Raw genomic sequence first — 25,788 nt, forward strand, 5'->3', positions numbered from 1 at the left:
TAAGCATATATTGATTGGTTTGCGCAAAAGTTATAACATCTACAAAATAGGGGATAGTTTTACGGCATTTTTATTATTATTTATTTTTTATTAGTAATGGCAGCGATCTGCAATTTTTATCGGGACTGCAACATTATGGCAGACACATTGGACACTTTTGACACTATTTTGGGACCATTGTCATTTATACAGCGATCAGTGCTATAAAAATGCACTGATTACTGTGTAAATGACACTGGCAGGGAAGGGGTTAACCACTAGGGGGCGATGAAGGGGTTAAGTGTGTCCTAGGGAGTGATTCTAACTGTGGGTGGGATGGGCTTCAACTCACATGACAGCGATCACTGCTCTCGATGAAAGAGAGCAGTGATCTCTGTCATGACACAAGCCAGAACAGAGAAATTCCTTGTTTACATAGGCACTTCCCCATTCTGTGGCTCCGTGACATGATCGCCGGGAGACATCGAGTTCGCCGGTCCTGCAGGCACGGTCACACCGTATGCAGGCGCATGCATCTGCTATCCCCACCTCTTAAAGAGGGCGTACAGGTACGCCTATTTGCCCACCGCTGCCATTGTGCCCACGTATATCGACGTGCAGCGGTCGGCAAGTGGTTAAAGTGGTTGTAAAGTTAGAAGGTTTTTTATCGTAATGCATTCTATGCATTAAGATAAAAAAGCCTACTGTGTGTAGCAGCCCCCCTAATACTTACCAGAGCCCCATCTCTGTCTAGCGATATCCACAAGTTCCTCTGCTGTCCTGGACTCTCCTCCTGATTTTCTCTGAGACACAGCAGCGGCAGCATTGGCTACCGTTGCTGTCAATCAAAGTCAGTTAGCCAATCAGGAGATAGGGGGTGGGGCCAAATCGGGGCTCTGTGTCTGAATGGACATAGGGAGCTGTGACTCGCCTCAAGTTCCCCTGTTCCGTGAGAATTCACGACCCACCAGATTAGGCAAGAGAAATGACGTTCTGTCAGCTGAATACTTACTGTGTATGCATAGCAGGTTTGCTAATCTGACAGAGCAGCTGCAGTCAGAAGGTGCAGCAGACATCTTACTACACCCATGTGTTGAATTTCACAGTCATTTAAGCAATAAACTGAGCGGATATAAATAAATATAGTATATTGACATTTGGTGCCCCTGTTCCATCAGAATCGGCGACCTGCCAGATTAGGTAACAGAAATGTGATGTTCCCTCAGCTGAAGGATGCCCCGTACACACGATTTTCCAACAACAAATGTTGGATATGAGCTTGTTGGCTGAAAGTCCAACCGTGTGTATGCACCAGCAAACATTTGTTGGCGGACTTTCCTAGCAGGTTCTCAAATTTTCTACCAACAAAACTTTGCTGTCGGAATTTCCGATTGTGTGCACACAAGTCCGACGCACTAAAGTTCACGCATGCTTGGAATCAAGCAGAAGGAGCCGCACTGGCTATTGAACTTCCTTTTTCTCGGCTCGTCATACGTCTTGTACATCACCACGTTCCAACATTCGTAATTGTTGGCCAACATTTGTGTGACTGTGTGTATGCAAGACAAGTTGGAGCCAACATCCTTCGAACAAAATCCACGGTTTTGTTTGCGGAAAGTCCGATCGTGTGTACGAGGCATTACTGCGCATGCGTAGCAAGTTTGCTAATTTGACAGAGCAGCTGCAGTCAGAAGGCGGCAGTGGACATCTTACTACACCCAGCTAAGTGTTGAATTTCACGGTCATTTTGGCAATAAACTGAGCTGATATAAATAAATATAGTATATTGACATCTGTGATGTCTGCTGTTTTTAATGTTACATTTTGAAATTAGCTGGACGCCAGCAGTAGGAAGGTGGTGGAGGCCATCTTGGTACATCCCGCACTGGTCAGCAGTAAACCTTTACGCTTTGAAAATGTAACATGAAAACGGCATTGCAGATCTGAATATACTATGTTTATTTATATATACTCCCACTTTATTAGTAAAATGACTGTGGAATTCAAGACATAGTTGGGTGTAGTAAGATGTCCACTGGCGTCTTCTATATGCAGGTGTTCTGTCAGATTAGCAAACCTGCGCATGCACAGTTCCATTCAGCTGATGGAACTTCACTTCCGTTACCCAATCTGACGGGTCCCTGATTCTGACAGAATACCCCCATAGCAAGTTGCTTGCTGTGGGGGCACTTGATAGGAGGGAGGGGTCAGGAGAGCCAAAGAGGGACCTGAGAAGAGGAGGATCCAGGCTGCTCTGTGCACACCACTGCATAAAGCAGGTAAGTATAACATGTTTGTTATTTTTAGAAAAAAAACTTTAAAGCAAGATTATTACAAAGATCTGACAGGAATACACAAAGCAAACCAAGATTTAAGTTGGAGTACACATACCTCTTGTATTTAGACACATTTACTAATCCTGGAAATCTGCTGTAATCATTTTGAATGTGAAAAGCAACGCCAGATCTTGTCAATTTTAAATTAACCGCTTGCCAACCAGCTGCCATCATTATACTGCAGCAGGTTGGCTCTCCTGTGCAAACCCGCTGTAGGTGTACGTCGGTCTCTGCATAGGAGATAGCGGACGTGTGCCCGCCACGCACTGCGGGAGCCCCGCGGGAGCCCCGCGGTCTTGATGTCTGCCGGCAACCCGTGATCGCGGTGTACAGAGGCAGAACAGGGAACTGCCTATGTAAACAAGGCAATTCCCCATTCTGCCAGATGATATGTCAGAGATCTTCTGTTTCCAGTGATCGGGAACAGCGATCTCTGTCATGTCCCTGGTAGCCCACCCCCCTAAAATTAGAACACACCCAGGGAACACACTTAACCCCTTGATCGCCCCCTAGTGTTCACCCCTTCCCTGCCAGTGTAATTTTTACATTGCTTAGTGCATTTTTATAGCACTTATCAATGTAATAATGTCACTGGTCCCAAAAAGTGTCATTTGGGGACAGAATTTGTCCGCTGCAATGTCGTAGTCCCGCTAATAATCGCAGATCGCCGCCATTACCACTAAAAACAATTTTAAAAAGTCCCTAAATTTATCCCATAGTTTGTAGACGCAATAACTTTTGCGCAAACCAATCAATATACGCCTATTGCGATTTCTTTTACCAAAAATATGTAGAAGAATATAGATCAGCCTAAACTGATGAATAAATTCGTTTTTTTATATATATATTTTTTTTTAAAGGTATTATAGCAGAACGTGAAAAAAAATAGTTTTTTTTTTCAAAATTGTCAGTCTTTTTTTATTTATAGCGCAATAAAAAAAAAAAACGCAGAGTTGATCAAATACCACCAAAAGAAAGCTCTATTTGTGGGAAAAAATGATGTCAATCTTGTTAGGGTACACAACCGTGCACTTGTCAGTTAAAGCGACGCAGTGCTGTATTTCAAAAAATGGCCCGGTCATTTAGGGGGCAAATCCTTCCGGGGCTGAATTGGTTAAGAAGAACTGCACCTTTTGTGGACATACCTTGATTTACAATTACTTTCCCTTACCTCTGCTTCCCTTCAGAAGGCCCAAATCCTGTGCAAGGTGCATGTTGAAAGATTTCTTTAGTTGTAATGTACTGGCCAACACACACCATGGGCAGCATTGTCAGGAGGTAGAAGTGTGAGGCACAGTCTTGGCAGAACGTGATGCCTGAAGGTGTTTAGCATGAGACATTGAAGCTAGTTGATTTTAAAAAATGAAAATAAGTCATATTTACACCTATAAGTTATCTAGCCCACTTTATGCCCGTGAAATGGCGACAAACTATGGTGTCTAAAATCATAGGTGACACTTTAAAAGCCTTTAAAAGTTATCATTGTAGAGTTAACAATGAATTATGGACCTAGACATAGAATTATTGTTCTCTCTCTGACATTTGCCACAAAACCTTACATGTGTGGTGCAATCACTGTTTATATGTCCTACGTCCTCATTTGCATTTACAAATCAGACTAAAAACCCTAAAAGCTGCTGCGTTTTAGCACTAAACAGTGTTCAAACTACCTCTATACATATATACACAAAGCACTCACGTGTAACCTAAAATTATTGTGCATCAAACACTCTAAATTTATATTCCAAGTAAATAAATAATTTTAACTTGCTATCTTGCAACGCCACAATTGTAACAAAGTGCTTCACACATGAAGTGCTTAAATAAACAAAGTGTCCAGTATTAAATGAATCAAGAAAGTGCTTCGTGTTGTGTCTCTTTCCTTAATAATTGTACACACAGAATTCTTTCAGTGTTCTACCTCACCTCTGTGCCTCCACCATCACTCACAGAAAACTCACCGAATTTCCATGACCCCTCATAGCCAGTGGGTCATGTAGTGCTTTGCCCCACGGGGAGAAGTAACTAGGACTAATGCTGCATTTTTACTCCTTTGGTATCCTCACCACGTAACACAAAATGCCACAGGAAAAGAAATGCTTAGATAGCGTAAAATCTTTATTAAAACTTCACCCAGTTTTCTTGTGAAAAAAAAAACTTCACCCAGTAAAAACCATATACAAATACACTCACATTATAAAGTACATTCTGCCTTGCAGCGGGGACATAAGCCTACATCCGGAGGCCGGCGTTCTGTCGGAATTGACGACCCGTCCGATTAGGTAAAGGGAGTGACGTTCCGTCAGCTGCGCATGCGTCCATCGCTACCAGGTTTGCTCATCTGACAGAACATCTGCAGTCAGAAGAAGGCAGTAGCGAACCTCTTACTACATCCAGCTACGTCTTGAGTTTCAGTTATTTTAGCAATACAGTGAGTGTATATAAATAAATATAGTATATACGCTCACATTTTTGCTAAAATGATTGTGAAATTCAAGACATAGCTGGATGTAGTAATTCTTCTGAATGCAGGTGTTCAGTCAGATGAGCAAACCTGGTAGCGGTGGACGCATGGGCAGCTGACGGAACGTCACTTCCCTTACCTAATCTGACGGGTTGCTGATTTTGATGGCTCCACCAACACCGACTCCACCAACTGTGGTGTGGGCTCATCTCTCTCCTTCTGAATTTCCGGGTGTACCACGTCACTTCTGGCCTTCTCAGTGACATCACTTCCTGGTGCTCTGTGCTGACGTTATGACATCTTCAGGAGGCATTTTTTCATTTAACTTTATTGCTAAAAAAGGGGCTAAGAAATTATTCTCACTGCAGTAAAAGTGATTTGGTAGCTGTAGAGCCACCCAGATCACTTTTATTGAACAGCTGATCGCCTGCTATAAAGAAATGACACCACTTGCAGTCAGGACGTATTTGTACATTTAGTGACCAGCAAATGGTTGAAGTGGACTTAAAGTTATGCAGGGAAAATTTCCTTCTAACAATACACCATACACTATAGGCCAGATTTCCAAAAGGAAAATAAACAAGCACAGGCCAAAATAGGCACCCTGGTAACAGAATGTATTGTGTGAATGCACATATGTTTTCTAATCCTATCAATCAAACATTACATTAATGTTGAATCTGTACAGTGTGATCCCAGACTACAGTGTGCATCAAAATACCAAATAATGGTGCATTTGTGCCTCCTGCGCACTAAGGAATGGAAGTACACATATCAGTACATTACCTTAAAGTGGTATTAAACCCCCCAATTTTTTATTTATTGCAGCTTACAAACTTTCTAAACGTGGTGGCTGCTTTAGTTTTATTTTTGTAGGTGTTTTATCCTTTGTTTCACCTGTTGATGCAACCAGAAAGTATCTTATTTTTCCTGTCCTGAGATTGACAATGCTGCTGTACAAAGATATCTCCGTAACTCCTCCATCCACAGTGAAGACACCCTAAGATAGGAAGTGTGCTACTGGCTAGATAATCCAGTGAAAAAAGTTTAGAAAAAGAAAACTAATGCATTTAAGGATTGGTAAGCAGCAAATAATATGAACACCAATATTGCTCACTAAGGAATAAAAATTGAATGGGCCAAACAAAACAGCAGATCAAAGAGACTTGTAAATAGTACCTTCAGAGCCAAAAAAGGCAACATACTGTATGTACAGGAATTTATTATGAGAACTTCCATCTGCACATGCATGCTATGATACCCCCTGTATAGTGTGCATGAAGGTACTAAACAACTACTTTAAATAATATCAATATGCACTTCATGCATTTTTAAGTATTTACCTATTTACATTTTTAAGTATTTACCTATACCCAAAAGCATTCTAGGAAAATATTATTTTACTTTAGGCACATGTCCAGATGCCAGAGATTACACTCCATAGCAAAACTGATTTTGTTTTGTAAATTTGTATACTGTACATATCAGTGCTGTCTCTTGGCCTAGGCCAACAAGGCCCAGGCCTAGGGCGGCACACTGCGGGGGGGCGGCAAAAAAGCCGCCCCCCCCCGCAAAAAGGCTGACAGCTTGCCACAACCAAGAGCCCGGGAGGGAGTGAGAGAAGACTACGCTTCACCGCCACACTGACTTGATCAGCATCCCCGACTCCTTCTCCAACTCCTCTCCCAGCTGTGACTGTCCTGGAACAGGAAGACAGGCTGACCGAGGATGGGCATGAGGTAGGTGCATCACACACGACTACCAACACAGACAGGGGCTGCCTGGGACAGTCACAGGGAGGGGCAGTAGGGACTGCAGGCATGGCTAGGGGGTCTCTCTCTTTCACCACCCTCACCTTCTCCCCCCTCTCTTACACCCACCTCTCTCTCTCTCTCTCCCACCCCACACCCCCACCTCCCTCTCTCACACCCCCCTCTCTCACCCCCCTCTCTCTCTCTCACACCCCCCTCTCTCTCTCTCTCACACCCCCTCTCTCTCTCTCACACCCCCCGTCTCTCTCACACCCCCCTCTCTCTCTCCCACCCCCACCCCCCCTCTCTCTCTCTCACCCCCTCTCTCTCTCTCTCTCCCACCCCCACCCCCCTCTCCCACCCCCCCTCTCTCTCTCCCACCCCCCCTCTCTCTCTCCCACCCCCCCTCTCTCCCACACCTACCCCCCCTCTCTCTCTCCCACCCCCACCCCCCTCTCTCTCTCTCCCACCCCACCCCCCTCTCTCTCTCCCACCCCCACCCCCCTCTCTCTCTCACCCCCTCTCCCCCCACCCCCTCTCACACCCTCCTTCTCTCTCTCTCCCCCACCCCCACACACCCGCCCCCTCTCTCTCACACCCCCCCTCTCTCTCTCACACCCCCTCTCTCTCCCACCCCCTCTCCCCCCACCCCCTCCTCTCTCTCCCCCACCCCCACACACCCGCCCCCTCTCTCTCTTTCACACCCCCACCCCCCTCTCTCTCCCACCCCACACACCCCCTCTCTCTCTCTTTCTCTCCCAGCCTCTCTCTCTCACCTTCCTTAACCCTCTCTCTCCTCCCCTCTCTTGCATGCAGGCAGGGGGAATCAATTGGACACTGACTGACAGGTAACAGCAAGTGAGAGATACTGAACCCATCCCCCCCCCCCAAGCACTGACATTGCACCCACCCCCCAAGCAAAAATACGGAACCCAATCCCCAAGCACTGCCACTGATTCCATCCTCCTAATGAAGGACTACAGGTTCCAGCATGAACCCGTGAGATCTAAAGGGTTACATCCCTAGATCTTAGAGGTTCATGACGGGACTTGTAGTCCTTCAATTTTGGAGGGAGACACATCCTTAGATCTAAGGAGCTCATGTTGGAACTTGTAGTTCTTCACTTTTGGGGGATGTGACCCACCCCAGCATGTGCCCCTCAGAGCTGAGGATGCGACACGCCCCCCAAACTAGTGAAGGACTACAGGTTCCAGCATGAACCTATAAGATCTAGGGATGTGACCCCCAAAATTGAAGGACTGCAGGTCCCAGCATGAACCCATCAGAGCTGAGGATATCACCCCCCCCTAAAAACTAGTGAAGGACTACAGGTCTGAATATGAACCCGTGATAGCTCAGGGGTTCATACTGGAACTTGCAGTCCTTCAATTTTGGAAGGGGTCACATGCATTAAACAGGAAGGGGTGGGGTAAATTTACATGGGGGGGGGGGGCGTCTGATTTTAGTCTTGCCTAGGGCAGCACAAAACCAAAATACACCACTGGTACATATACTGTAACCTTTGCACCAGTATCCATGCACAATGCAAGTGGATATGCATAAACTTCAGAAATCAAGCCGCCTGAGGAAGAGTTGAACTGCAATGTGTAGTTACTATCTTAAATACTTTCATGAATTATGTTAACTGTAAAATTCTCACAAAAAGGTAAACTCTATGATAAATTGTTGTGTTGATTGACTGTGAAATAAAATCAAGGATTGAAAAGCTATACCACATTGTTTGGATGGAGAAATTAAAATAATATTGATTATTTGACCTTTAAATTGTGACCTTTTACAGCTAGAATTTTCATGTTTTGCTTGATATGTGTATTTGACAAGAAATGAAAGGGATTAGTAGTGGTTGTTATTATGTATAAATTCAGCTGTGTATACTATAATATATGTGGTTTGATGCACTCCATTTTACGTGCACGTTTAATGTATTACATTCATATCTGAATTGATTATACTGTATGTGTTATGTGAGTTGTGCTTATTTGCTGACCATGTGTTTTCCTGGTTTAGGAGATGGATCAACTGGTAGACCCATACTGGGCTGATTTGAACAATGCTGGAGGGGAGGAAGCATTAGAATGGGATGAGACTGACATTACTACAGAGCCTGTTTGTGGCACCAAGGAGAATAAGCAGTTCATTGCAGACATGTTTGTTTCAGATGGAAGATGCTGCTCAGGGCCAGCTGTTTCTGATGACACTCACCAGCACAGTCCTTGCCAGACTCCTGTATATCAGGTTTACAGTTTGCACAACATGGAACGCTTTCAAACAAACTTAGATTTGTCACCAAAAGAAACCAAGAAACTGGATTCTCTAGGACCCCTTCCATTTTCCCTTCTTCAAGGCTGCAGCTTTTTATCTCTGCCAGATTTAGCTAATGGATCCCCACAAGGTCATCACCTTACAAAAATGCAAATGGATTCTTGTGGGCACTCTGAGAGTGAGAGTGGCATTGCAAGTGGAGAAGGTGTAACTGCTGCCAATTCAGAAGGTTGTCTATCTGTGGATGGAGAAGGGCCACAAGGGTGCCAGGATCAAAATGATGATGTATGTCAGATTGGCAGTAAAGGTTTTGGACTTGTACAAGTTCCTAGGTCTAAGCCCCAAAGTCCACTCATGTTTCAAAACACTTCACAAATGCAGTCTAACCGACCCAAAACCATGACTCTGGAAAGAACACAGAGGATGGTACCAAATTTATGTTTCCAAAGAACCCCAGGTCAGATTAGTGTGAACAGGACTATGCTTCAAGCTAGCTCTGCAGACCATAGTCCTGAGGACAAGGTGGACTTTCAGGACCTGATTGAAGTCCTAAGTCCAGAAAACTCACTGTCTAGCTCTTCATCCCTAGAATCACTCTCAGTCCCTGGTGAGGCTCCAGAGTCCTCAATACTCAAACGTAGTGTGTCTCTGGAGAGCTGGCCAGCTTCATATAAGAGTAATGAAGATCTCTTCAGTCAGCAAGGTTCAGCTGATATTACCCCAGGGAGTGATCCAGGGGAAGAGTTAAGTAAACGTACTTTAGACTTGCTGAAGAGGCTGGAGGATATTGAGTGTCCATCTGAACAGAAAATGAAGCGCAGTTTCTCTGATGACATTACCCTTAGATGTAGTTCTCGAAAGCCATCTTTATCTGGTCTCCAACTATCACAAGACAAGGAGTCACCAGGGAATGAAGATATTGGTTCTGAGTTGACTGAACTGAGTAGCAGTGATGAGATATCACTCAGATCTGAAGATATGGTTGTACTAAAAGGGCGGTTAGGGTTACTGAACTCTAATGCCAGTTTCCGCAAACATCTTAGTCGTTCATTAGGAGGAGAAGGGGAAGCCAACTTAAGCATGATTGTTAATGTATCATGTACTTCAGCCTGCACTGATGAAGAAGATGATAGTGACTTGTTATCAAGTTCCACCCTCACATTAACCGAAGAAGAAGAAGAAGAAGAGGAAGAAGAAGAGGAAATTGAAGAACCAAATTCCAGTATGGGAAGTGCGGATGAGGCTGGAGATGGATCAGAACTACCTTTAGGTTCAGATTTTATCAGAAGAGAGTTGCAGGCATGGATTAGACCCTCATTTATGCTTCCCAGAGAAAGAAGAAAAATGAATAGGGTGCTACAGGATATGGCTGGTACTTCAAAGTCCGAAAAATTATTGCATAATTATGTACATAAACATAAGGAGAATAATGGAAATGATAAAGATTTAACCACGGGTGCAACAACATCAAGAGAGGAAAAAAGTCTAAATAATTCAAGTTTTCTGGTAGATGATGTTGAAAATGGAAATGTTGACAGTAGAGTTGACACTGTAAAGTACAATGTGTTTAAGAGAAATCTTCCTGAAAGGAAGATAAAAACAGGCCCATACCCATCAATATCAATAACAAAAACAGAAAAACTACATCCTCCCTGCATGCCTGCCTTGGCATATCATAAGCCCCGTGAGCTTGGACCATCCTCAAATGGTAAGAGCAACTTACGTGTTACATGTGATGCAGTGGCAGATGTGGAAATGATAGATAATAGTTTATTGGTACCAGAAAAAAAACAAGAAGCATCTTCCAGTTTGGTTTTAGAATTAGCAAAAGAATCTTCATGTTCTTGTCATAGTTCAGCACATGAAACGTCTAGTAGTCCAGATTGCACTGTACAGGAATTTGTAAAAGAAATTTTGGATATGACGTCTAATGCACTTCATAGATCATCACCACAGGACGGAACTGGAGCACAAATTCGAGAGAAGGTGCTTGAGCATTCTCGTAGACAGCTGGAAAGAGGGGACTTCTACTCTTACTTATCTCTTTCCTCTCATGACAGTGATTGTGGGGAGCTGAATGGATTTGCCACTACCACACAGGTGCCAACAGAAGGTTACACAGAGCAAGAAATTGAGGACATGTTTGAAGCTTGCACAGATGAAAAGAAAGAAGATTCAGTCAAAGAGCAGGTGTCTCAAGATGTAAGTTGGCCATCCAAGTTGTCTGTTAGACAGCCTACAGTTACAGCACCATCAGTTAAATGCCTTCCTAATTCTACTGGCATCAAGAATCCTCAGAATAAAGTTCCAAACTCAGGGCCACAAGCAGCCTCCAGATTATCTTCCCAGAAACTTCAGGATTATTCGACAGCCACTGCAAAAGGGGCAGGCAAAACCTCCAGCAAAAAGCTGCCCTTCACAAGAGAAACATGCCCTGAAACAAAAGGAAAAAGTTCTGTAAAGGCGACAGTCTCCAGCCTTCCTATCCTGCACAAAAGAGTCCGAGACCCAAGGCCATCAGCAGCAGGCAGTTCTAACCTGGGCACAGGGCAAAAGGTATGTGTATTGTATAAGTACCTTACTTAAAACTTTAAATACTTTAAATGTAAACACAGTAAGTGTAATTAAAAAGTACACAGAGGTGTAGAACATTATATGTGTTATTCAACATTATTAGAAAATAATTCTAGGCATCGGTACAGTTTGCTTTACATAGGTACATTGGTTCACCTTGGACCAATGTAACTATGTATATACAGTTGTGCTCATAGGTTTACATACCCTGGCAGAATTTATGATTTCTTGGCCATTTTTCAGAGAATATGACTGATAACACAAAAAACTTTTCTTTCACTCATGGTTAGTGTTTGGCTGAAGCCATTTATTATCAGTCAACTGTGTTTACTCTTTTTAAATCATGATGACAACAGAAACTACCCAAATTACCCTGATCAAAAGTTTTCCTACTCAGGTAATTTTTGCTTGATAACATGCACACAAGTTGACACAAAGGGGTTTGAATGGCTATTAAAGGTGAATGAATGAATAACTTGTAAAGCGCTACATATTCTCCCGCTCTACAAGACTCTGGTCCGCCCGCACCTGGAGTATGCTGTCCAGTTCTGGGCACCAGTCCTCAGGAGGGACGTACTGGAAATGGAGCGAGTACAAAGAAGGGCAACAAAGCTAATAAAGGGTCTGGAGGATCTTAGTTATGAGGAAAGGTTGTGAGCACTGAACTTATTCTCTCTGGAGAAGAGACGCTTGAGAGGGGATATGATTTCAATTTACAAATACTGTACTGGTGACCCCACAATAGGGATAAAACTTTTTCGCAGAAGAGAGTTTAATAAGACTCGTGGCCACTCATTACAATTAGAAGAAAAGAGGTTTAACCTTAAACTACGTAGAGGGTTCTTTACTGTAAGAGCGGCAAGGATGTGGAATTCCCTTCCACAGGCGGTGGTCTCAGCGGGGAGCATTGATAGCTTCAAGAAACTATTAGATAATCACCTGAATGACCGCAATATACAGGGATATGTAATGTAATACTGACACATAATCACACACATAGGTTGGACTTGATGGACTTGTGTCTTTTTTCAACCTCACCTACTATGTAACTATGTAACTATATGCAAACAAAATCACCTCAAGGCGCTTTTGCAGCCAGTGTCTATCTGGGTCTTCAGAAGAGATGGGCCTTGAGCCACTTCCTGATGGTTTTCTTCCGAGCAGATGTCCGCGGGTAAAGCGTTCCATAGCCGTGGTCCTTGGACTGCGAACCTTCGTTCCCCTTTTAATTTATAATGGGTCTTGGGGATGTGGAGGAGGTTCTGGTTAGTTGACCGGAGGGGGAAATCTGGCGTATAGTGCTTTATTTTGTTGCAGAGGTATTGCAGGGTTTTCCTTGTGTACATTTGTGAGTGAAGCAGAGGGTCTTAAATGTAAGCCGGTTCTTCACGGCTAGCCATGGAGGGTCCTCAGTGATGGGGTGATTGTTTCAGTTTGCATTGGACATCATGGACAGGGTTTTTGTTTTGGTTTGCATGGAGGTAGAAGAGTTCTGTTTTGGATTCGTTGAGTTTAAGGGAGCTCTCCGTCATTCAATCGTCGGTCAATGACAGACAGTTCTCCAGTGCCTGGTATTGGTCTTTTTTGTTGGTGATGCGTAGGTAGAGTTGGATGTCATCACCGTAGGAGTGATAAAGCAGGTCCTGGTTGCTGATGATTTTAAGGAGTGGGCGGAGATAGATGTTAAAGAGCATGGGCGACAGGGGTGATCCTTGAGGGACTCCGCAAGTAATTTTTACGTGCTTCTGAAGTGAAAGCTGCCAGTTTCACTTTCTGGGATCGGTTCTCTAGGAAGGATGCGAACCAGGGTAAGTCTGAGTCTGCAACTCCAGCTAATTCTGTGAGAGGAGTGAGCAGGGTTTTGTGGTCTACTGTGTCGAAAGCTGCACTAGGGTCCAGCAGCACCAGGAGACACGATTCTCCTTCATCTGCTGCTTCGAGGGTGTCATCCCAGGTTTTGAGGAGTGCAGTTTCTGTCCCGTGGCCAGGGCGGTAACTAGATTGTAGTGGGTCCAAGAGTTTATGGGTGTCCAGATGAAGTTGTAGCTGTTGTACTACTGCTTTCTCAATGATATTGGAGATGGTGTTGAGGCTTGTGACAGGTCTGCGGTCATTTGGGTCTTTGGGATCGAGGTTAGGCTTCTTTAGGAGGGGTTTGATTGTGCCTTACTTGAGGGAGGTCGGGACGATTCCTTCTTTAAATGACTGGTTTGTGAGGTATGTTATGATGGGTGCCAAGATATCGGTACATTCTTTCAGAAGTTTTGTAGGAATAATGTCGTTTGGCGATGTGCTGTCTCTGAGGTTTCTAATGATGGTTTTGGTGGTGTCAGTGGTGATTGGGACCAGAGTAAATCTCGGTGGTTGTAGAATATTTGTGTGTTTTTTGTCTCCTTGCTTTGGCCGAGTGGGATTACTTGCTATGTTCTTCTGAATTATTTCCCGAATGGTTGCGATTTTGTCAATGAAAAAAATCAGATAACTCATTACAGAATTCTTGTGTTTCGTTTGCTGGAGGCTCTAAACAGGTGGGGTTCATAGTCTGGGCGACTAGTTTGAAGAGCGCACGAGGGCAGTTTATGGCTTTTGAGATGGTTTTGGAGAAATGTTCTTTTTTTGCTATGAAGATGGCTTTGTGATATTTTGTGGTGAGAGATTTGTAATTTGAGTGGTTTTCCATTGTTGAGTTCCTTCTCCAGGCTCCTTCAGCTCTTCTGCGTTCTTGTTTCAGTGATGTAAGAGAGTCATTGAACCAGCCCGAATTGTTTTTGTGGGTGGGTGCTCTGCGTATTGATGCGACTATGTCTGCTGTCTGTAATAATGCTGTGTTTAGGGAGTTGAGTGTGTCTTCAGTTGAGTAGTTTTGGGTTAACACCGCTATTTTGTTGGATAGTGTAGTTTTGAAGAGTTGTGAGTATAGTTTCTTCTGTGATCTTGTCCAGTGTATTGTTGTCCAGTGTGTCGGTTTTTGGTAAATGCTGTTTATTTTGAATTTGATAAGGTGGTGGTCAGTCCACGGCAGTGGTATGTTAACAAGTGTGTTAATGTCAATGTTTTGTTTGAAGATGAGATCGAGGGTATGGCCTGAAACATGCATGGGAGCATTTATCAGTTGCTGCAGATCTAGTGCTTCCAGTTGGTTGATGCAAGCGGTAGCGATGAGGTCCTGGGAGGAGTTTGCCCATAGATTAAAGCCCCCAAGTAGCAGGAGATTTTTGGTTTTCAAGGTGTATGTAGAGATAAATTCAATAAAAGGTGTGAGTAAGTGTGTCTTTTGTCCCGGTGGTCTGTAGCATAGTAGTATGTGAATGGTGTCCTGGGGTGTTGTTTGACATTGAAGTGTGAGTGTTTCCATGAATTACAGTGAGCTCTGTAAAGTTGGTTTTGTGAACGTGAGGTGAGATTTGTAGATCACTGCTAGGCCGCCTCCTCTTTGACCGACTCTGTGCTCAGTTAGGATGCAGTAGTTCTCAGGCACTAAATCTGCTAGAATGGTGTTACAGTCAGGTGTTAGCCAGCTTTCCGTGATAAAGCGACAGTTTGTATTGTGTTGAGTGATAAAATCATGAATTTCGTATTTGTGCTTGACTGCTGATCTAGTGTTGATCAGGGCGCATGATGGGTGTTGTACTGGAAGTGGTGTAGTCCTGTTTTGTGTGGTTGGTTTCAAATTAGTTCTTAAAAGTTGTTTTTTTTGTAGTGTTGTTTGGGTGGTAGTTGGTAATGTTGTGGCGGTATTCCTTAGGCTGCAGAGGTTTTCAGCTGAATAATTGATGGCGTACCTGATGTGAGAGTGCTCTGGGGTGAGTGTTATGGAGTGAGTGGCTTGAGGTGCCATGGAGCCGCTCGGGCTCTGCCCCGGAGCAGAGTCGGCGGTGGCTGTGGTCAGTTGTGTGGTGGTGGAAGGAGTAGCGGCGGTGGGTTCTGCAGGCTGGGGCAACCCGGGTAACGTTGGGGAGGAGATGTCCGTTCAGAAGTTAAAAGTTAAAAGAAGTAAAAAAAGTTTTAAAAAAGTTAGTAGAATTCTATGTCCTTTTAATCTGGCCAGGGTGTAATAAGATGGCCACCGACACTTTCTATGTTCTTTAGGCTGGCCAGGGTGTAGCAAGATGGCCGCTGTCAGCATCTATGTCCTACAGGCTGGTCAGGGTGCAGCAAGATGGCCGCCATCATTCACTTTATCCTCTAGGCTGGCTTGCAGGATCCACACAGGGAGGATTGCGGGGCGTGGATGGCAGGCCGGATCCCTTCGGTGCCCATGCGGCAAAAGAGTTAGGCGCAGGACAGTCTGGGTGGACCGGAGGCAGTGTGGGCACAGCAACCGGGTGAAGCAAGATGGCCGCCGCTCCCCATGCTAAAGCCGCGGTCCGTCGCTCAGGCGGCTGAAGCAGGAAGATCGCCGCACCAACGGTCTCTGGGGGCTCCCTGACAGTATGGGGAACCCCAGGGTCCCTGGAGGAGGCAGGGCAGGTCCGTGGGGGTCCATTGGGAAGAAGAGCCCAAAGGTTTACTCCGGATTGGCAGGAGATCTTTCTAGGTACGTCCATAAGTAACCATCCTCACGTGTGATCTGTCTGCTTGCAATTAGTGTGTGTGTGTATAAAAGGTCAATGAGTTTCTGAACTCCTGACAGACCCTTGCATCTTTCATCCAGTGCTGCACTGACGTTTCTGGATTCTGAGTCATGGGGAAAGCAAAAGAATTGTCAAAGGATCTGCGGGAAAAGGTAGTTGAACTGTATAAAACAGGAAAGGGACATAAAAAGATATCCAAGGAATTGAGAATGCCGATCAGCAGTGTTCAATCCCTAATTAAGAAGTGGAAAACAAGAGGTTCTGTTAAAACCAAACCACGGTCAGGTAGACCAACTAAGATGGCAGCCACAACTGCCAGGAAAATTGTTTGGGATGCAAAGAAAAACCCACAAATAACTTCAGGTGAAATACAGGACTCTCTGAAAACATGTGGTGTGGCTGTTTCAAGATGCACAATAGGGAGGCACTTAAAGAAAGATGGGCTGCATGTTCAAGTCGCCAGAAGAAAGCCATTACTATGCAAATGCCACAAAGTATCCCACTTACAATACGCCAAACAGCACAGAGACAAGCCTCAAACCTTCTGGCACAAAGTCATTTGGAGTGATGAGACCAAAATTTACCTTTTTGGCCACAACCATAAACGCTTCATTTGGAGAGGAGTCAACAAGGCCTATGATTAAAGGTACACCATTCCTACTGTGAAACATGGAGGTAGATCACTGATGTTTTGTGGATGTGTGAGCTACAAAGGCACAGGAAATTTGGTCAAAATTGATGACAAGATGAATGCAATATGTTATTATAAACTACTGGAGGAACTTTGCATTCATCAGCCAGGAAGCTGCGCATGGGACAAACTTGGACATTCCAACAGATGGTAGACGCACCAACTAGAAATAAAACATTACTGGATCTACTGATTACAAACAATACAGACCTGATCACGGATGTGGAAATACGGGGCAATTTAGGTAACAGCGATCACAAGTCAATTAGTTTCAGTATAAATCACACAAATAGGAAACATAAAGGGAATACAAAGACACTGAATTTCAAAAGAGCCAACTTCCCTAAACTACAAACCTTTCTAAAAGGCATAAATTGGGATAAAATATTAGGAACAAAGAATATGGAGGAGAGATGGGTTTGCTTTAAGAGTATATTAAATAAGGGCATTAGCCAATGTATCCCATTGGGTAATAAATTTAAAAGGGCGAACAAAAGTCCTGGATGGCTTAACTCCAATGTAAAAATGCATATATAAGCAAAGGAGAAGGCCTTCAAAAAATACAAGGTTGAGGGATCATCCTCAGCATTCAGACTTTATAAAGAATGCAACATGAAATGTAAGGGTGCAATTAGGACGGCTAGGATAGAACATGAAAGACACATAGCGGTGGAGAGCAAAAAAAATCCCAAGAAATTCTTTAAGTATGTACACAGTAAAAAAAGGGAGGACTGACCATATTGGCCCCATAAAGAATGAGGAAGGACATCTGGTTACAAAGGATGGGGAGATGGCGAAGGTATTAATTTTATTCTTCTCCTCAATCTTCACGAGTGAATCGGGGGCTTCAGTAACCAAAACTGCAGTGTTTATCCTCATGACACAACACAGGAAGCACCTCCATGGTTAACAGAGGACAGAATTAAAATTAGACTTTTAATTCTGTCCAGACCGTCCAGACCGTTGTTCCTAATTTTTACAGACAGTCTACTGACTGGAATGGTACCAGCTGATTGGAAAAAAGCCAATGTAGCACCAATATTTAAAAAGGGCCCAAAATACATCCCTGGGAATTACAGACCAGTTAGCCTAACATCAATAGTATGTAAACTCTTGGAGGGGATGATAAGGGACTATATACAAGATTTTAGTAATGAGAAAGGTATCATTAGCAGTAATCAGCATGGATTCATGAAGAATCGTTCTTGCCAAACCAATCTAGTAATCTTCTATGAGGAGGTGAGTTGCCATCTAGATAAAGGAAGGCCTGTAGACGTGGTGTATCTGGATTTTGCAAAAGCATTTGACACAGTTACCCATAAACGTTTACTGTACAAAATAAGGTTCCTTGGCATGGACCATAGGGTGAGTACATGAATTGAAAACTGGCTACAAGGGCGAGTTCAGAGGGTGGTGATAAATGGGGAGTACTCGGAATGGTCAGGGGTGGGTAGTGGGGTTCCCCAGGGTTCTTTGCTGGGACCAATCCTATTTAATTTGTTCATAAACGACCTGGAGGATGGGGTAAACAGTTCAATCTCTGTATTTGCAGACGATACTAAGCTAAGCAGGGCAATAACTTCTCCGCAGGATGTGGAAACCTTGCAAAAAGATCTGAACAAATTAATGGGGTGGGCAACTACATGGCAGATGAGGTTCAATGTAGAAAAATGTAAAATAATGCATTTGGGTGGCAAAAATATGAATGCAATCTATACACTGGGGGAGAACTGGGGGAATCTAGGATGGAAAAGGACCTGGGGGTCCTAGTAGATGATAGGCTCAGCAATGGCATGCAATGCCAATCTGCTGCTAACAAAGCAAACAGAATATTGGCATGCATTAAAAAGGGGATCAACTCCAGAGATAAAACAATAATTCTCCCACTCTACAAGACTCTGGTCCAGCCGCACCTAGAGTATGCTGTCCAGTTCTGGGCACCAGTCCTCAGGAAGGATGTACTGGAAATGGAGCGAGTACAAAGAAGGGCAACAAAGCTAATGAAGGGTCTGGAGGATCTTAGTTATGAGGAAAGGTTGCGAGCACTGAACTTATTCTCTCTGGAGAAGAGACGCTTGAGAGGGGATATGATTTCAATATACAAATACCGTACTGGTGACCCTACAATAGAAATAAAACTTTTTCGCAGAAGAGAGTTTAACAAGACTCGTGGCCACTCATTAAAATTAGAAGAAAAGAGGTTTAACCTTAAACTCCGTAGAGGGTTCTTTACTGTAAGAGCGGCAAGGATGTGGAATTCCCTTCCACATGCGGTGGTCTCAGTGGGGAGCATCGATAGTTTCAAGAAACTATTAGATAAGCACCTAAATGAACGCAACATACAGGGATATACAATGTAATACTGACACATAATCACACATAGGTTGGACTTGATGGACTTGTGTCTTTTTTCAACCTCGCCTACTATGTAACTATGTAACTATGTAACATGACAATGATCCAAAACAAAAGGCCAAGTCGACCTGTCATTAGCTACAGTAGAATAAAGTGAAGGTTCTGGAGTGACCATCTCAGTCTCCTGACCTCAATATCATTGAGCCACTCTGGGGAGATTTCAAACGTGCAGTTCATGCAAGACAGCCCAAGAATTTACAGGAAATGGAGGCTTTTTGCCAAGAAGGATGGGCAGCTTTACCATCTAAGAAGATAAAGATCTTCATCCACAAATACCACAAAAAACTTCAAGCTGTTATTGATGTTTAAAGCGGGGTTCCACCCAAATTTTGAACAATATCTGTATGTATTCTCTTCCTTGCCTAGATGCTGACATGCCGTTTAAAAAAATTTTAATCGCTGTAATTACCTTTTATTTTTCTATTCTTCTTTGCACTTCCTGGTTCTCCTCCCGTGGGAGTAGGCGTGTTTCTAGCTTCTCCCAGACTCCTGGTAGCTAGTCTCAGGCTTCCCAGGATGCCACTGAGCATGTGCGGGAACGAGCGGTGAATGCTGGGAGCACAGCATTCACCACATCCAGGAAATAAATGCTTGTGGGCTTCAAATGCCCACAATGAAGATGGAAACCGCCTGCAGCGAATAATATAAGTTATTCTTTCCAACGAAATCTGACACAGGCGGACATATTACACACAAAATGTGAGTATGTAATGCTGAGAAGAAAAGTTTGTGAATGAACTCAAAAAAAAAAAAACGATAGATAGGTGGACCTCCGCTTTAAGGGGGCAATATGCAATATTAAGAACTGGGGTATGTAAACTTTTGATCAGGGTCATTTGGGTAGTTTCTGTTGTGATTATGATTTAAAAAGAGTAAAAACAGTAGATTGATAATAAATGGCTTCAGCCAAACACTAACCATGAGTGAAAGAAAATATTTTTGCTATCCTTCATATTCTCTGGAAAATGGCCAAGAAATCATAAATTCTGCCAGGGTATGTAAACTTATGAGCACAACTATACCATACCTGGCCAATGCCCCAAGAAGCTGGAAATCACTGCAGTAGACACCATTACTTCAGTGATAGCCACTTGCTTCTGGGTCCAATGCTGAGTGGATGCATCTCTGTTTACTGAATGTAAACAGTCAGCTACTCAGTATGGATGCCATTTAGAGAATGCAAAAAGACACAAGAAGGCGCAATCTGAGTGCAGCAAATTAATAATTTATTCATAAAAAAGCAAATTGGCCACTTATGTATATTAGGATAGAAAAGCACATATTAAAAGCTCTGTGGCTCTCATCAGTGGGCAGCATTGTGATGGTCCAAGGAAAATAGCGTGGCAATCACCAGTAGGAAGACATTTAGAAGCAGACAATCTGACCGCATGGGAGCTGAGCTGTGGACATCCAAAGCTGGGAGGCATGGCTACTCCCTTCGAGGTGGTAACAGATTTTTCTAAAGCATGAGAGGTAGCCGTGCCATTTTCCTTCAATCAAATAACTACCCTGTATAACATAATCAATTTCTGTGCAACAAGAAATTAGGATAATGCTTTCTACTTTCATTGATTAACACCTTTCACCGTAACACAATCACTGTCCGTGTCACCTTAGTCAGGTGTGATGTAGGATGTTTCACTTCACACTTTGAACATTTAGCACCTGTTTATTCTTGTATTAGACCACCTAGTACAGTCTTGTATTTCACAGGAGAAGGTTGAGCTTATAAGGTTATTAGGCATTATGAGCTACAGCTTTATGCTTTCAAATGGCTACATAACTTTTTATAGACTCTTGATATTGTAAAGTAATATGTTAGTTGTGTTGTTATTCATATGTGTAAAAATATAATAAACATGGTAAGTTACATACTGCACATGATACACATTTTCTTGATTTCCTTTTTTAAAGTGTAACTCCAACCAGAACCTTAAATTTGTGCAGAAAGTGTTATTACCTCTGTGAGGTTCCTATCTTAAAGATCACAGAGGAAATGTGGAGAATCTCCTAACAGTGTAAACATCCATAGAAACATGATGAAGGTGTTAATCCTTCCTTACTTTACTAAAAAACGACCACCCAGCAGTGTTAATTTTGTCGCCGAAAACATTTTCGTCGACTAAATTAATACTATTTTAGTCGACTAAAATATGGCTAAAACTAAAACAATTGAGATGACTAAAATATGACTAAAACTAAAATGGCATTTTAGTCAAAAGACTAAAATTCGAACAAAACTAAAATGGCATTTTAATCAAAAGAGTATGACTAAAGCTAAATTGAAATTTGACATCAAAATTAACACTGGTCTGTAGTGCATGTTCAAACCTAAATACCATAAATAATAACATATTCGATTTTTGACTCCAGCAGTATATGAGTTTGGAAATTGTAGAGAAATGCTTAAATGCATTACAATTTGACTACACCCATTAGATTTTAGACACCTAAAATGAGTTGTAGTCGACTAAAATGATTTTAGTTGACTAAAATGTACTGGAGATTTTAGTCGAGTAAAATATAGACATTTTAGTTGACTAAAATATATTGGAGATTTAGTCAACTAAAATATGACTAAAACAAAAACAATTGCAGAAAACTAAAATGGGACTAAAACTAAAATGCCATTTTAGTCAAAAGACTAATGCCCCGTACACACGGTCGGATTTTCCGATGAAAAATGTCCGATCGGAGCATGTTGTCGGAAATTCCGACCGTGTGTAGGCTCCATCGGACATTTTCCATCGGATTTTCCGACACACAAAGTTGGACAGCAGGAGATAAAATTTTCCGACAACAAAATCCGTTGTCGGAAATTCCGATCGTGTGTACACAAATCCGACGGACAAAGTGCCACGCATGCTCAGAATAAATAAAGAGATGAAAGCTATTGGCCACTGCCCCGTTTATAGTCCCGACGTACGTGTTTTACGTCACCGCGTTCAGAAAGATCGGATTTTCCGACAACTTTGTGTGACCGTGTGTATGCAAGACAAGTTTGAGCCAACATCCGTCGGAAAAAATCCTAGGATTTTGTTGTCGGAATGTCCGAACAAAGTCCAACCGTGTGTACGGGGCATAAGAATAAAACTAAATCAACATTTGCTGCCAAAATTGACACTGCCACCCAGGAAGTGAAAGTAAATGTTCCCAACAGTGAAACAAACAGCAATCAAAAACTTGACAGAGGTTTTAAACCTTCTCCACTCTATTCAAAACTAAAATAAATGGTATTGTTGGTGTTCAATATTAACCAGAGTCCTGGAGATGATACATTTTGTTCTTTTACAGAGACCATTAAGCGGCTCCAAGACCCACAAGGACCTGTGATTCTCCACCTCTTAACAAGGGTGCCTCCGCTGCTGGGGTGATGGTGACTTGTGCTATGCACTGATCTTCTGTCTATGCTTCCTCTCACACAGCTTATTGGGTTTGCATCAATTGGCTTTCTGTGAGAAAATTGAAGACCCTCTGACTTCTTCGGTGTAGAATAGGGTATAGATAATAAGGTGCCCTAAAGCGATGTGTATCACCCTCAAAGACCAACTGTGCATTTCTTGGAAGTAAAATATTTACATTTTGCTATGTGAGCAAGCCTGTATTGCTCCAGGGTTATGTAAAGATTATGTGTGAGCCAATAGAAGAAGATGTTCTGTTAACAATGGATAAAGAAAAGGGATTGTTGCGGTTCTACGGCTGCCCATTTGAGAGACTCGAGGAAGGATTTGATTGTATGTGTGGAACTACAAAGGGTAGGCTAGTATGATCAATGAGTTGGTAAAATAGAATTGGAGGCAAGATAATGGCTAAGGTTTAGAATGTAAGTTATGTTAAAGTTTTGAAAGTGTAAAGATTAATATGAAGGATGAACTGGAAATCTGTCAGGTTGTATGTTGGATTAACTCCTTTTTGTTATAAATGGACCTGGTTATACAGTATTAAGTTATGTTTATCAGGAGGTACATCATATTCAGTAAAGACGATTACTATTGATAATGAGGGAAGATTTGCAACCTTAAGTTAAAAAATATAATCCATCAGAGACGTCTGAAAGGGTCTGTTGTAATATTACATTATGTGAGGGTCTTTGAATTAAAACAATGTAGACATTATTCAATAAAGGTAGACCAAAAAGCATTGATAATGTGCAAAGTGCTATGATAAATAGGAACCAACCAGAATTTATTTCTATAGGCTGACTACAGAAAACGTAAGCCTAGTTGGTTGCTATGAGTTGTGCATGTTGTGCATCCTCCTTGTTTTCTGAATCACAATATTGCATAGGCCAGAGTGTTTGTTAAACCATTTAAATGCCAAATAAGTCAAAGCAAACCTCTCAGTTCACATTTTTGTTATGTTTTCTTTAATGCTGCACATTTACAAGATTATCCTTTTTTTATATGTATCAATATTATAGCTACATTATTCATTCCCAATTGATTAGTGAATGACTATGACTGTGGCAGGGACACAACTCTCCAAAATATTAATAAATAATATCTCTGCATCAATTCTCAACCTTCTTCTCAGGTATTACCAGCAGGTCATGTTTCTCAGTCCTGTCTGTACAGTCCTGTGTACAGACATAAGGGACAACTGCTGATTGAATGACTTTTGTGATTTTACTTGAGTAAGGTGGTTCTTTTATCATTGGCTTTAGGTACAAAAAAGGAGAGGAAGAAAAAAACAAGTGTGTCTGTACAGATTAAAATAAATAAAGCACTTTCCTAATTGTCACGTGTCCTTTCTTCCCCAGTCTCTACAAAAGGTCCCATAAGTTTAGCAGTGATTCACTCAGCTATGAATTCTACAATTCGGCAGCAAAGCAATTTAAAATGAAAGTTGAGCATTGTACAGTACAGAAGATAGTGATCTTAAAAAGGTCCCTTAATCAGTTTTATTTGGGTTTCCAGATTGTACTTCATTCAGTCTGATTAGTTCTGTTAACATTCTTAGCTTTATGGAGTCCGAGAAAATTGGAAAGAAAACAGTCTGAGTCCCGAAAAAAAATTAAGTATTTTCGCAGTAGATGTTTCATTAATAAAAAAAGATAGCTTGTTCTGTTAAGAGACCCATTCTAAATTCAGGAGGTCCGGGTGGGCATTCATCCATCTCAACAATACTACCTATAGATAAAATTTGTCAAGCTTTACAGTATCAGCTTCCATCACTCCATATCTGTATAAAATTATTGATTCGATTTTACCAGCAGGTAAAATTGTTTGTGTTGGTAGGCGCATTTCAAGGTAAAACATTTGGTTATTGATTAAACATACAGGGGGAATTAAAAAAAGCTACTGCACCGCTTTTCTGGTGTTAATCCCTCTTGTTAATGTATTGAACCAGATTCATGAAGCATTTGTGGCACTTTTGGTTCTACCAGCAACTTGTGCACCAAATTCAGGTAGTTCTAAAATGCACATTGTGTCGCACTGAATGGGCTTAATGTAAAAGTTAAGCTAATAAGACCAACTCTTTTTTGACGTGCAGAGAAAACAGACAGATTTTGCAAAAGTGTCTCTCATGCATTCTAAAAGAGGCACAGCATGAGACAAATTCAAGCACAAGTTCAAGACAGGTATATGAATTTGGTGCATTCTTTACCACTTTTATGCCTCATACACACGGTCGGATTTTCCGACGGAAAATGTGTGATAGGACCTTGTTGTCGGAAATTCCGACTGTGTGTAGGCTCCATCTTACATTTTCCATCGGATTTTCCGACACACAAAGTTTGAGAGTAGGCTATAAAATTTTCCGACAACAAAATCCGTTGTCGGAATTTCCAATCGTGTGTACACAAATCCGATGCACAAAGTGCCACGCATGCTCAGAATAAATAAAGAGATGAAAGCTATTGGCTACTGCCCCATTTATAGTCCCGACGTACGTGTTTTACGTCACCACATTCAGAACGATCGGATTTTCCGGCAACTTTGTGTGACCGTGTGTATGCAAGACAAGTTTGAGTCAACATCCGTTGGAAAAAATCCTAGGATTTTGTTGTCGGAATGTCCGATCAATGTCCGACCGTGTGTACGGGGCATTAGAGTGCATGAGAGACACTTTCGTAAAATCTTCATGAATTCCAGGTACAGTGTGTTATCCTTACAACTCTGCAATCTTAGGCCTCGTTTATCTGGTCCTGGCTCATTTTTTCCAAGGCAGGTGTATAGAATGAACAGCACTGCTTAGTAATGTCGCCAGTCATGCAATCAAAAAATGTTGTTCATTGTTAAAACATCTTCCTATAAGCCTAGTTTTACTTCTTATGCCGCATACACACGGTCGGATTTTCCGACGGGAAATGTTCGATGGGAACCTCGTTGCCGGAAATTCCGACCGTGTGTAGGCTCCATCGGACATTTTCCGTTGAAATTTAAGGGAAAACAAAATTTGAGATCTGGATCTAAAATTTTCCGACATCAAAATCCGTTGTCGTAAATTCCGATCGTGTGTACACAATTCCAACACACAAAGTTCCACGCATGCTCGGAATCAAGCAGAAGAGCCGCACTGGCTATAAACATCGTACGTTTTGTATGTCACCGCGTTCTTGACGTTCGGAATTTCCAACAAGATTTGTGTGGCCGTGTATATGCAAAAAAAACGTGGATTTTGTTGTCGGAATGTGCAATCGTGTGTACGCGGCATTACAAGAGGTCAAGAAGATATTGGGAGATTTAGATTTTCCATACAGTGACATTTCTGTTATAAA

General features: G+C 42.4%; 1 protein-coding gene across 1 annotated transcript in view; it reads left to right on the forward strand.

Annotated features, from left to right (window-relative positions):
• AKAP6 (A-kinase anchoring protein 6) overlaps positions 1 to 25,296 on the forward strand; it is a 412,130-nt gene extending 386,834 nt beyond the window's left edge. The window contains exons 13-14 of the mRNA XM_073609738.1: positions 8,559 to 11,369; positions 22,362 to 25,296. Coding sequence (XP_073465839.1) covers positions 8,559 to 11,369; positions 22,362 to 22,400 — 2,850 coding nt within the window. The 3' untranslated portion in view covers positions 22,401 to 25,296. The remainder of the gene's footprint in view (positions 1 to 8,558; positions 11,370 to 22,361) is intronic.
• The last annotated feature ends 492 nt before the right edge of the window (positions 25,297 to 25,788 follow it).

Source organism: Aquarana catesbeiana, linkage group LG13 (assembly GCF_042186555.1).
Source record: "Aquarana catesbeiana isolate 2022-GZ linkage group LG13, ASM4218655v1, whole genome shotgun sequence".
Taxonomy (NCBI): domain Eukaryota; kingdom Metazoa; phylum Chordata; class Amphibia; order Anura; family Ranidae; genus Aquarana; species Aquarana catesbeiana.